General features: G+C 51.0%; 1 protein-coding gene across 1 annotated transcript in view; it reads left to right on the top strand.

The window, feature by feature from the left end:
- adamtsl3 (ADAMTS-like 3) overlaps window positions 1-10,262 on the top strand; it is a 97,331-nt gene extending 87,069 nt beyond the window's left edge. The window contains exons 24-31 of the mRNA XM_005726448.1: window positions 2,018-2,200; window positions 2,278-2,397; window positions 2,891-3,145; window positions 5,276-5,459; window positions 7,344-7,548; window positions 7,631-7,734; window positions 8,773-8,987; window positions 9,855-10,262. Coding sequence (XP_005726505.1) covers window positions 2,018-2,200; window positions 2,278-2,397; window positions 2,891-3,145; window positions 5,276-5,459; window positions 7,344-7,548; window positions 7,631-7,734; window positions 8,773-8,987; window positions 9,855-9,973 — 1,385 coding nt within the window. The 3' untranslated portion in view covers window positions 9,974-10,262. The remainder of the gene's footprint in view (window positions 1-2,017; window positions 2,201-2,277; window positions 2,398-2,890; window positions 3,146-5,275; window positions 5,460-7,343; window positions 7,549-7,630; window positions 7,735-8,772; window positions 8,988-9,854) is intronic.
- The last annotated feature ends 954 nt before the right edge of the window (window positions 10,263-11,216 follow it).

Here is an 11,216-nt window from a genome sequence, read left to right as displayed (position 1 = left end):
GTGAGATAAACCAGATTGAAAGTAATTTTTCATCTGATTGGGTGAAGTGAAGTCTGTAATGGAGAGTGACATCTTGGAAAATCAGAGCATTCTCCTGTTGGCAGCTGGGTGTTCATAGCTGTCTGATGTAAGAGTGAGAGTCACGTTTGGACGCCTCACTTCAGGAGTTCACCTCACTCACCTCAATATATGAAGTGCAGAGAGACTAAACTCTGAGCTGTGTCCAAGTCCTGATCAGCTCGTACGCTGCTGCTGCAGAAAGACAGCTGGAAGCTGAAATCCTGTTCGACCAGTTATCCGGTGCACACGGTCTGAGCTGCCTCCTGCCTTTGTCCACACTGACTCTAATGAAGACACACGAGAGTTAAAGAGCTGTGAGCCGAGCTGCAGTTCCTTCGTTCCATCAGAGGTTTGCTCCTTTAGCTTGTAGCTGGAAGATTCCCAGACAAACACTCTTATTTTCATGATCCTGATTCTGCAACAAGCAGTGTTCACTCATCTTCTCCCAACCACCTGGGTGGCAGGGCGGCAGTGTGAGCAGAGATACCCAGCCACCTCCTCCACTGGGACATTTCCCAATGTTCCCAATGTTCCCAAGCCAGCTGGGAGACATGAGCGTCTCACCTCCAACCGCCTCAGCTGGCTCCTTTTGGAGGCGCAGCAGCTCCTCGGCCAGGCGCTCGTCACAGGAAGTTGGTCTCTTTTTTCTGTCAGTTTCCAGCCAGAGTTTCAGATCATTTAAGGTGCGAGTGGGAGCGTAGGCTGACCAATCAGTCGACAGCTTCACCGTCAGACTCAGGAAAACAAATCAGCAACGTGACAGCAGACGCCGCATCGATCCGTCCGTCAATCTCCCGCTCGACTCCTTCCAGAAAATTTCTCCAACTGGACCTGAACAGTCCAACCTGCAGCTGAGAACCATCATCGTCATCATCATCATCGTCAGGTAATTCCGGCTCAGCTTCAGTGTGAGCTGCAGGTCGGCGTGCCACTCAAAGGTGGGTGTGGTCACAGAGTTCTCAAAGTGTGGGACAACCTGCTCTTGCTGAGCTGCAGCTCTGCAGGAGCTGTGTATCTCTGCACGTGACACACGTGTTTCAGGCTAAACCAACATTTTTCTTTCCCGTCTCCGTTCATGCACAGGAACAACACTTATCTGTCTCTGCTCGTCTCAGCTGGGACTCCAGACCCTTTAAGTATGTCACCTTAATATGCCGTATATATATTCTGTGCATAAAATTAACATTTCATGACTCGTTTATGCTTCTAATTTTCACAAGTAAACAGAAGTACTGCTTTAATTACTGCATGCTAATTATTTCTGCCTACATTTATTTGGGGCTGTTTGAAAAGGCGGCGAGTCCAAGTGGAGTGTTCGGGGTGTGTTGGGGTGTAAGCATCACAGAGATTGGGAAAACACGTCGTGATATCTCTGTGTCAAAAAAGGAAAAGAAGCGCTTCTCCTGCAGAGCTGTGCTGCTAAACAGGGAACGCTTGTGGAAGTCGATTCGCAGGAATCCACGGCGGGAGCAGCGTGGGGTCTGACCCCGACACAGCCTGTGGGCTCTGCAGACTCTCACGCTGATCCTCGCTTCACATCAGCCGCTGTTCAGACGCAGGAAGTGAAGCCGTGTGAAGTTCAGCCAGAGTTTGATTTCAGATTCACGTCAGAGCTCGCGCTCAGCTTCAGGCCGGACTCTGCTCCTCCTCTGACAGAGCAGCAGTGTTTCTCTACATCCTGACTCCATAACTGTGTCGCCAGCTCGTCCTCGTCATGATAAATACTGCATCAGTCAAACGCCGTCCAAATACTTTGATTGAATGGCATTTGTAATAAAATTCAGAGGAAGACCGTGTAATACAGCAATCAGAGGAGCTTTGGCAGCAGCGGGAAAGAAAAACTCCCTTTAAACAGGAAGCAACACGTTCTTCTTCCTGCAGCGTCAGGATTCATCTCACCATGTTTGACCTGTTCTGTTGTTGTTACATTTTTAACGCTCCTTTCTCCGTCTGTCAGGTGTTCCTCGCCCCACGGTGCTGTGGCACAGGAAGGACGGGCTGTTGGACGCCGGCGCCGTCTCCCTGCCGTCTGGCTCGCTGTGGATCCGAAACGTTTCCGTGCACAACCAGGGCACCTACTCCTGTGCCGCCACCAACGCCATAGGAAAGTCGACCGCCTCCACAGTCCTGAAGGTCCACGGTGGGTTCACACATAAAGCCGACCTCTCGCCATAATCGCTCGCGTTGGGTCACGTGGAGTAACGTTTGTGTGTGCAGATCCAGCCGGAGGGAGCCGGGTGCTTCCAGCGTCTCAGGAGCTGAGCAGGAGGAGAGTCCTCATGGCGTCACGGCGCGGCACGAGCGTCTTCATCAAACCTGGAGACGTCCTGCGCATAGGTACGCTTTACTCACCTCTGCTGTCACAGTCACGGCCGGTTTCTCACCAGCGAAGACAACATCCTGTGCCCGGAGCCGCAGACTGACCTTAATGTGATGACCAGATAAATATAGGAGACAAAACCACGACATCCTCAGACGGATTGGATTTGCTGTTTGTTAATATAAAGGGTTTGGAAAGGTGGCTTCACAGGCTTTTATTAAAGAACTGAAAACAGTGTCAGAATAAAATCGTCTTTAACTTTAGATTTTATCGGATTTAAAGTTAAGGAGAAGATCTCAGTCACAGCTCCGGTCTGAGTCTGCTGAATAACAAGGTCGAGCCGCCTCCCATCGCTGAGCTGCTCTCACATTAAGCAGCGCTCTCCCCTCAGATGGACTTCTTTCATCCATTAGCGCTGCATTAGTGTCTGAACTTGATGGAGTTCCTGTTTAGCATTTTCTGCGTTATAGTTTTAAAGACATACATTCTTTCTGCTCCTGCCTGTCGCAGGCTGTCCGGTGGTTTCCGACCACAAGCCGCCTGTGCGCTGGGAGTACAACAACCGGACCCTGAAGGAGGTTTCGGCTCCGGCTCACTCCCCAGATCCCGGTCCGGGTCAGGGTCTGCAGCACAGGATGCTGGTGGGGGGTCGGGTGCTGGAAGTCAGCACGCTCCAGGGGAAGTTCGCGGGCCGCTACAGATGCCAGACCTTCATCAACAGCACCAGGCAAATCCTGTCAGCCTGGATATACGTTCACAGCGAAGGTGAGTGTTTACGCCGCCTGCCTGTGGACACAGGCAGTGGACAGGGACGCTTTTCCAGGACGGGAAGTTTTCAAAATGCAGGGTTACTATACTGTGCATGTCTCATATCAGCGGCTATCTAATGTACATGAATATCATGATATGCAGTGATCAGGTTGGTCTGGAGGCAACAGGGCTGCAGCTTGAGCTCCATGGAAAATGTCATAAAGTCAGGAGCTGAAACGAGAGGGCGTGTTCATAATGTGAGCGTGGACGACGGTGACGTGGTTCCTGAAGCTGGAAAACCTCCACCGTTAAAGCAGGCGGTAAAGGAAGCGCCGAAGCTCCTTTGCTGAGTGTTTCCACGACTCTTCTCAGATTGTTATGATCTAACTGGATTTTTATTATGTGCTTGAAAACATTTTTACGGTCTCGCTGATGCTGAAGCTGCATCTGCATGAATAAACTCAGCAAATGATGTCAGTAGTTCTGGAGAGGAAGGTAAACACAGGCAAACAGAGCGAGCTGGAAGTCATGAGACGAATGATAATTGGACCGAGTGAGCGATAAATGGCAGGAAGCGCGTCTCCTAATTCGTGCGTGGGTGGCGAGGAGTGCTTAATGCGTCTGAGAGGACGAGAATCCAAAAGCTGCTTAAAGTGTGAAGCTTAGTTAAAGTAAATACATTAAAAACAAAAAGCGGTTTGTGGAAACGAGCATCCGGGGAACGCTGAGGGGAGGGAACGTCCCGGGTGGATGAGGTGGTTCATCTCTGGAAGCTGCCGGTGTCAGCGCCGAGCTGGCGTCACACGGCCTGACTTTATTTGGCTCTCCAGAGTGGAAAAATCTCCTGTGGGAACAAACTGAGCATCATTTCTATCAAAGAAACGATGAATGCCCCACACGATTATTCAGGTCCAGCCCAGCTCTGCAGGAATGAAGCCGCTTCTTTGTCTCTGTGACGCCGTCCCTTCCTCTGCCTCGGACGTCTCCCTGCCTCCACTGTGGCCGTTTCAGCATCTGAAATTAAACATTGAGAATCTGTGCAGGCTCGTGCGCGACACGTTAACGTGTCAGGGTGGTGTTTGACGCCGCCGCTCAGGCTTTGCATCCTCTGTCACCGCTGCCAAATCTCACTGTGACGGGATGCTGAGGCATTCCTCCGAGCCCCGTCCCGGTTTGGCCTGTAGCTTCTACAGTCTTCCCTTCAAACTGCGGCCGTGTGGATAACGAGGCACGGCTCCGCCATTTGGAACAGCTGTCAGCGAAGAGATCGCCTCTGCATGCAGATGATGCAGTCCAGCACAGAGTCTATAAATCAATAAATGTATAGATCAGAAGTCGTTTTCACCGACCTTTGAGCTGTCACGTATTCTGTGGAGCGTCTGATGTCAGTCTGATGGGAACCGGTGGCTGAGTTTGAATAGATTTAGCGTTTGTGTCTGAGACGCACAGACGGTGCAAAGTGGCTTAAAGCTGCATTCCTTCTACCGTCCAGCAGGGGGCAAAGAAGCAGGTCGGAGGCCGCTCTGCTGAGCTTTGATTTGATCTTTGCTGATGAGTTTCTGGTCTCAGTCTGTTGGAGTCAGAAAGGCTGATTAAAGAGGGATAACTGTGGGTGGGGCTACAGGTTTGGCGCTGTAGAGCTAAAATCTCAATTTGGAGTAAAAATCTTTCTTCTGGGGATTTTGTGATAAGAGGGTTCAAAGGTAGCTGGAGTTCTAGATTCTAGTTTACGTCACAGCACCATGAGGCGCTTTAGCGACGCTGCTGTTTGCTGGAGTTATCTTTGGAAACAGAGAACATCCTGTCCTAAAGCCCTAACCGACCAATCAGCACGCAGTTAGCAGGACGCTGGTGTTGCTGAGTCAAAAGCAGCTTCATTCACTAAAGTCAGTTTATTTCAGCTGTGACACGTTATCCATGTTGGATAACAACTAAAGTAAAATGTGTTGAGCTCTGGTTTTATTGGACTGCTGCCCCCTGCTGTACACGGGGGCTAACAGGAAGTGACCAATGGTGACATCATGGCGGCCACACCTCTCCTCATACAAACGGACTGACCGTCACTGAGAGCCCAGAAGCTTCTGCCGATTTACAGAATACTCGTTCGATCTCATGCATCTCCATGTTTCCTCTTTCGTTCTGCAGAGTTTGGCTGGAGATTTGGGGGCTGGACCACTTGCAGCACTTCCTGCGGGAGCAGAGGGACGTGGCTGCGGCGGATCCGATGCGTCTCTCTGGACGGAAAGGACGTTCACCCCGACATGTGTCAGCGCGTACCGAAACCCGTCACGTCCCCGGTCCCCTGCAACAGACAGGCCTGCCCCCCCAGGTACGCTCGATCGCCATGTTCACCTGAGCGTGGACGCCGAGCGCGTTAACCAGCTGTGCAGTCCGTCCTGCTGGCGTCGAGCTGCATTTCAAGGAATGATGGAAGTTACTGTCTAAGCTTCGTTTCTCTTTTTGGGGGCGTGTCCAGCACAAGGCAGCTCCTCCCAAAACTTCTGAAAATGAATCGTTGATCTGAAAAGAAGACGGTTCGCTGTTCTGGCAAATCCAGGAGAACCGCCCGCGTGCGGCGTTCTCTCGGTCGGTCGGGTGCAGCTCAGCGTTTGTCAGAGAGGGAGGGTACCTGTCTAGTGGCTCCGCCCATCAAGCGTCCAGTGCTGGGGAGCAGGGCACTAATGTGGGCAGGTGTCCGAGGTGTTAGCTGTTTTGTAAGCAGGCGACGTTCAATCAGCTTTAATCACATTCGAGCCGTAGCCTCTCCTGTCACCTGCTGACGTGTTTTATTAAAGGAACTTCTTCAAAAACAGGCGAGAGCAGCGCTTCCTGTGAGCGCCGCCGCGATATTGACAGATTATAGCATAAAGCTGCCCACTGACTGACATTTTTCCTTTCCCGCTCTGAGTTTTGTGCCCGCGGTGAGCAGAGGGTCGGCCGCTAATGAATCACGGAGAGCAGCAGAAGTGTAACTCTCAGCAGAATCTGCTCACCCCGAGTCCCCCCCGCTGCTGCCAGCCTGCCAGCACCCATCATACAGCCCATCAGTCAGCCCCCCCCCTCCGGCTCTGCTGCCACACACTGAGTCAGCTTCACTCGCTAATGCAACACAAATGACCCGCTGTTAGCTCGGCTCGGGATGCAACTGTAGTGCTGCAGGCTGACGGAGCTCTGTGTTTACAGCTACAAGCATGGGTGGAGATTTCAGTCCGGGGGGGGCATTGTAATTCATCTCACCTCAAGCTTTAGTGCTCTTTGGCAAGTCTGTGGTTGGATGGAAATCATTCTTCCAAAAGAATAAAATAAAATACTCCTCGTTTGGTCTGATGCAGGAGCCGAGTGCTCTTCCCACAGTTACTCAGTTACACAGTTAATCGTGGAGCATCGCTGCCATCAGGACACGACAGCTTGTTCCTGTTTACGCAATTTCAGAAATGAAGCAGCGTGTCGGTTTTTCAGGCTCTTCTGTTCAATCGAGTCTCAGAAATTTGGGCGCCATATTTGACGCTCAGCGTCACTCCATGTTTTTATCGTCTAAGAAACAAACTTCGCTCAGACTGCAGGTGTCAAAGGCAGAGCTGAGGTGGCTGTAAGGCTCTTTTTACAACAAACCGGCTCTATGGGACGCCACTAACAGGAAGTTTAGGCTTCTACATTTTAGGTTTCACTTTAACGTCTTAGTTTGAGCTTTTCGAGCTCTACATGGTGAAGCTCCCCAGTGAATCTCTGACCTGCTTCTTCCCCAGCAGGGTCAGGTCTTCAGGTCAGAGGTCACTGTTGGTCAAACCTTTTCAGGCACTGAGGCTGTGGACTTGTCCTCTGTCGTCTCCACGCTGTGCAGATTCTGCTGAAGACATTTCTATACAAACGAGCTTTTAATAAATTTTCGTTGTTTTATTCAGATTTCTGGTTTTATTGTGAAGCACTTTGTGATTTTTATCTATTTTTATCTATGAATACATTTCTTCTTAAGAGGACCTGGACTGTGCCAGCAAAGATGGCAGCATAACAGCCTCAGGATTCCCATCGTTCCGCCTTTTCCTGTAGTTCGTCACCCCGGTTTCCTCGGGAGGAGCCTGAGAGGAGTTAAAACGAGACGAGCGCAGCTTTGACAGATTCTTCTTTCCAGGAAGAGACGAAATGTTTGGACGGAGTTTCATTTGAAGCTTTTTATTGCGTTTGTGTGCTTCGTGTGTCGCTGTCTTTGTGTCAGATGGTCGGTGTCGGAGTGGTCAAAGTGCTCGGCCTCATGCGGCGCCGGCCAGAAGCAGCGGCGGGTCACGTGTCAGCAGCTCGACGCCGGAGGTGCGGCGAGAACCCTGCCGGCGGCCGCCTGCGAGGGGACGAGTCGGCCGGCGGACACGGAGCCGTGCTCCGCCAATAACTGCCCCGTCTGGGTGACCAGTCCGTGGGGGAAGGTAGAGTCAGACGTTTAATCAGACACGTGCACGTGACACGGTGTAGGCAAGTCGCCTTCAGCTGTGACTGTTTGAATCTTAGTGCTCGGGGAGGTGTTTGGGCCCCACCACCACCCTGCAGAGGAGATCGGTCGTCTGCCAGCACGCCAACGGCTCCTCCTACACAGACTGTGACCTCCGGAGCAGGTACGCACGCGCTCAGACACCAAATGACTCTTTCATACAACTGAAATGTTCCCAAACTGTTCGATCTGTGCGTCACTCTGGCTTCTTCCTGTGTCGGTCTGCAGGTGTGTGTTGTTATAGTATATACACTGAGCGCTATTATCTACCAGCACTGCATTTTTATTGAACGTCGTATTCTTCTTATTATGTGTCCTGGGTCTGTTCGCCACCCCAGTCAGGTGGAGGAGCAGCGACTCTGACCAACCACAGCCTCGTTCTCTCGCCGCCATATGTGAGGGCGGGAACACGGATCAGCCGGCGATGTGACAGATTTGCTCACAGTCAGCTTCTTTGCTGCAACAGATCGTCCGTCCGTCTGCTGATCCCCTCGGTGTCAGATGCCTGAACTCGAAGCTCGGGGCAATCCCAGTGTGAGCTGGAGCTCCGAAACCTGAGACCGCAGAATCCTCCACCCGCCAGCTGAATCACTGACAAAGAGCAGCCATGATGGAGTCCATCAGCCACCAGGAACGAGTCTCACTGATTACCTACCATGTGATCAGAGCTGCTCCTCTTCTACAGAGACCTCAAACCCGTAAAGCTAAACACGCTGCCGTTAGTTTGGCTCACGATGTGCTCGGGCACGCTGGCAAGCGGCTGCTGGATCGAACCGTTGCTACCTTCCTGTTTTCTTCTTCTTCCTGCCGAGCGTCGGGCAGATCAGCAGGTGGAGTTTGCCCATCTACGGCCACGAGAACAGCTGCACCACATCCAGTGTTCTTTCTGCTTCCAGGCTGAGAACTTCCTGCGCACAGCGATGGAGTCGTTCTTTGTAAAATGGCCAGCAGAGCACGGCGACCTCTCTTTAACCTGCAGGATGCTTAATTTGGCTCCCATGGCAACCACTAACTGAATAAATATTTATTAAAACCTCACAGGTAGAGCTGGATGGCGTTGTGCTCACAGCTCTAAGCCAGTAGCGCTGACCGAGGCGGAGCAGAACTGACACCATCAGAATTCATCACCAATCCCATCAATAACTCCCAGTCTCTCTTTCAGACCGGTGTCCGTGCGCAACTGTTCGTCTGACCTGTGCGATGTTCAGTGGCGTCCCGGTGCGTGGCGAGCGTGCACCGTGGTCTGTGGGAGTGGCTTCCAGTCCCGCAGGGTGGACTGCGTTCACAGCAAGACCGGCCGGACTCTGGCCGACCAGCACTGCGCCTGGCTCCAGCGACCCTCCACCTGGCAGCACTGCAACACCGCCACCTGTGGGAGTAAGTCTGCGCCGCGTCCTGCGCTCTTTAGGCGAAGCCGTTAAATACGTAAACCTACAGCTGACCTGTGGCGTGTGCGATCGGCCACGTTGGACTTGTTTTATTCAAACCGCTAAAAAACCCTGAAGGTTTCTTAAAGTTTCATGTAAAAGTTTATGCAGATGAATTTCACCTTTGTGGCGCTGCAGTCAGGCTGATTGGACTTAACTGAAACTGAAGCAGCAAACCAGCAGCTCTGAATGACAACCAGTAAATGTTAAATGCTTCATTTTAATCACCGGCGGCGGCGCTCCTCGTACGTCACGACATCCTGGACGCGGGCGCGCTGTCGGCGGCTCACGAGGTGATGTCAGTGTCACAAAACTCACAGCTGCCCTCAGCCCGTCATTTTCACCCGCTAACGTTCAGAACAATGAAAAGCCTTCCTGTTTTTGAGCTTCGCTCCATATCGACACGTATCGACCTCCTCATGCAGGTGGCGGCGTTAGGTTGGGTGCAGACGGCGTCAGCCCCGTCGGCCCGTCAGCAGGAAACGCTGAACTGGATAAGCAGAAGAAAATGGGTGGATGGGCTTAATGTTTTATTCAGTGTGACTTAGAACGAGTCAGGTGTTGGAGTTTGTGTCCTTAAAAAGACGCACCGTGTTTAACGTGAGAAGGATCCAAACTTGTGTTCAGAGTGTTGTGAGGCACGGTGGTCACAACTTATAGCAAAACAAGATGAGGAGGAGTCTGTGGGCGCGCACGGCCTCCCTGTCGTTTGGAGAACCGTGAAATCTGCACCATCGAAAACCTAAAACCTCCAGAAACACACCTGTAATGTTTTTCACGGTGCTAGATGTGAGATGAGGTGTTCTTCTCCCTGCAGGTGAATGCGAGGACACCACCCAGTACTGCAGTGTGGTGAGGAGGCTGAGGCTGTGCCATGTGGACACGTACAAACAGAGATGCTGCAGCTCATGCCTGCGTGGCGTTGACTCCACCTAGTGGCGGTGGAAGGTTTTAACCGCACGCACACACACGCACACGCACGCACGCACACACACGCACACACAGATGGGTCTACAGGAGGCGGGAGCCTGAGCAAAGACTAAGACGGACAGCCCGTGAGTGCACGCCGACCCCAACGAGCTTCAGCGTGAATCTTTCACAAACTGAAAGGAAATCTGACGACAGGACGAGCGGGCTTGACTTTCTGATCTGGACTAAACTGTAACATGAAGACAAGTGTTCACTATGTGGATCAAATAAAGTTTGTGATTTTCCTACACAGACAGCTAGTTTCCCGTGAGATTTAAAGAAGCGTGTTTTCTTGGCAACGAGACGCAGATTGACGGTCGGTCTGCCAGCAGCACGTGACGCCTCTGCAGCGTCGCGCTTTTCTGTCTCTGATCTCTTTATTTATTTGTGCAATTCTTCAAAAATGTTTTTATAAAACGACACAGTTAAAAACAGAAAAAAGGAAGTTCCAGTTTGTTACAGCTCGGGGCGTTTCTGCTCCCGGCGTCGTTTCTGTGAACGTTAATGAAGCCGGACGAGTGACACGGACGGCGTCCGAGCGAGACGCGAGGGTCAAAACTGACTCGGCTGCTAAGAAACTGGAGCGGTTCTTTAATCGGGCCCTGCCGTTACAGCGGTGTCGCCGTGCCTCAGCTGCTCATTCCTTCACCAGAGTCCAAGTTTCCCAGCTTTTCCATCCTGATGAGTTCGACTGACACTGCATTCTTGTTTTCTTTGAACATGAAATCATTTTAAAGCATTGCCTTTAAAATCCTGCACTTGTTTCTGGGATGAGCTTCAGTGTTCGGTGCTGGGTTTGATTTCTTTACTGATCTAAGCCGTGGTTCAGTCTTTACTTATTACAACATTTCTTTTAAACAAGTCGATTCAGTCCAGCAGAAACGTCTCCATAAGTGAGCCGAGATGTAGGAAAATAAAGTTAAATAAGACAGAATTTATATGAAGCCTTTCTGAAAGTATCGTCTTTATAATTTACCAGTAAAATACTGTAACAAAATTAAGAAGTAATGAAAAAAGCTGCTTGAAATAGAATAAATATTCACTTCAGCACAAATAAAACACGACATGAAATCCAGACTACAGACAATAAACCGATTTTTAATTCAGTTTTATTTCTTTTTATGGACCCAAATCACAGCAGTCTGAAGGTGAAGAGCGTCCGACCCAACCTCTTCACAACACAGACTGTATACAAAAGATGGACGTCACC

This window comes from Pundamilia nyererei, unplaced genomic scaffold, assembly GCF_000239375.1.
Source record: "Pundamilia nyererei isolate P.nyererei 1_Seehausen unplaced genomic scaffold, PunNye1.0 scaffold00019, whole genome shotgun sequence".
Classification (NCBI taxonomy): Eukaryota; Metazoa; Chordata; class Actinopteri; order Cichliformes; family Cichlidae; genus Pundamilia; species Pundamilia nyererei.
The sequence above is the reverse complement of the archived record's forward strand: the minus strand, read 5'-3'. Positions and strand labels throughout refer to the sequence as shown.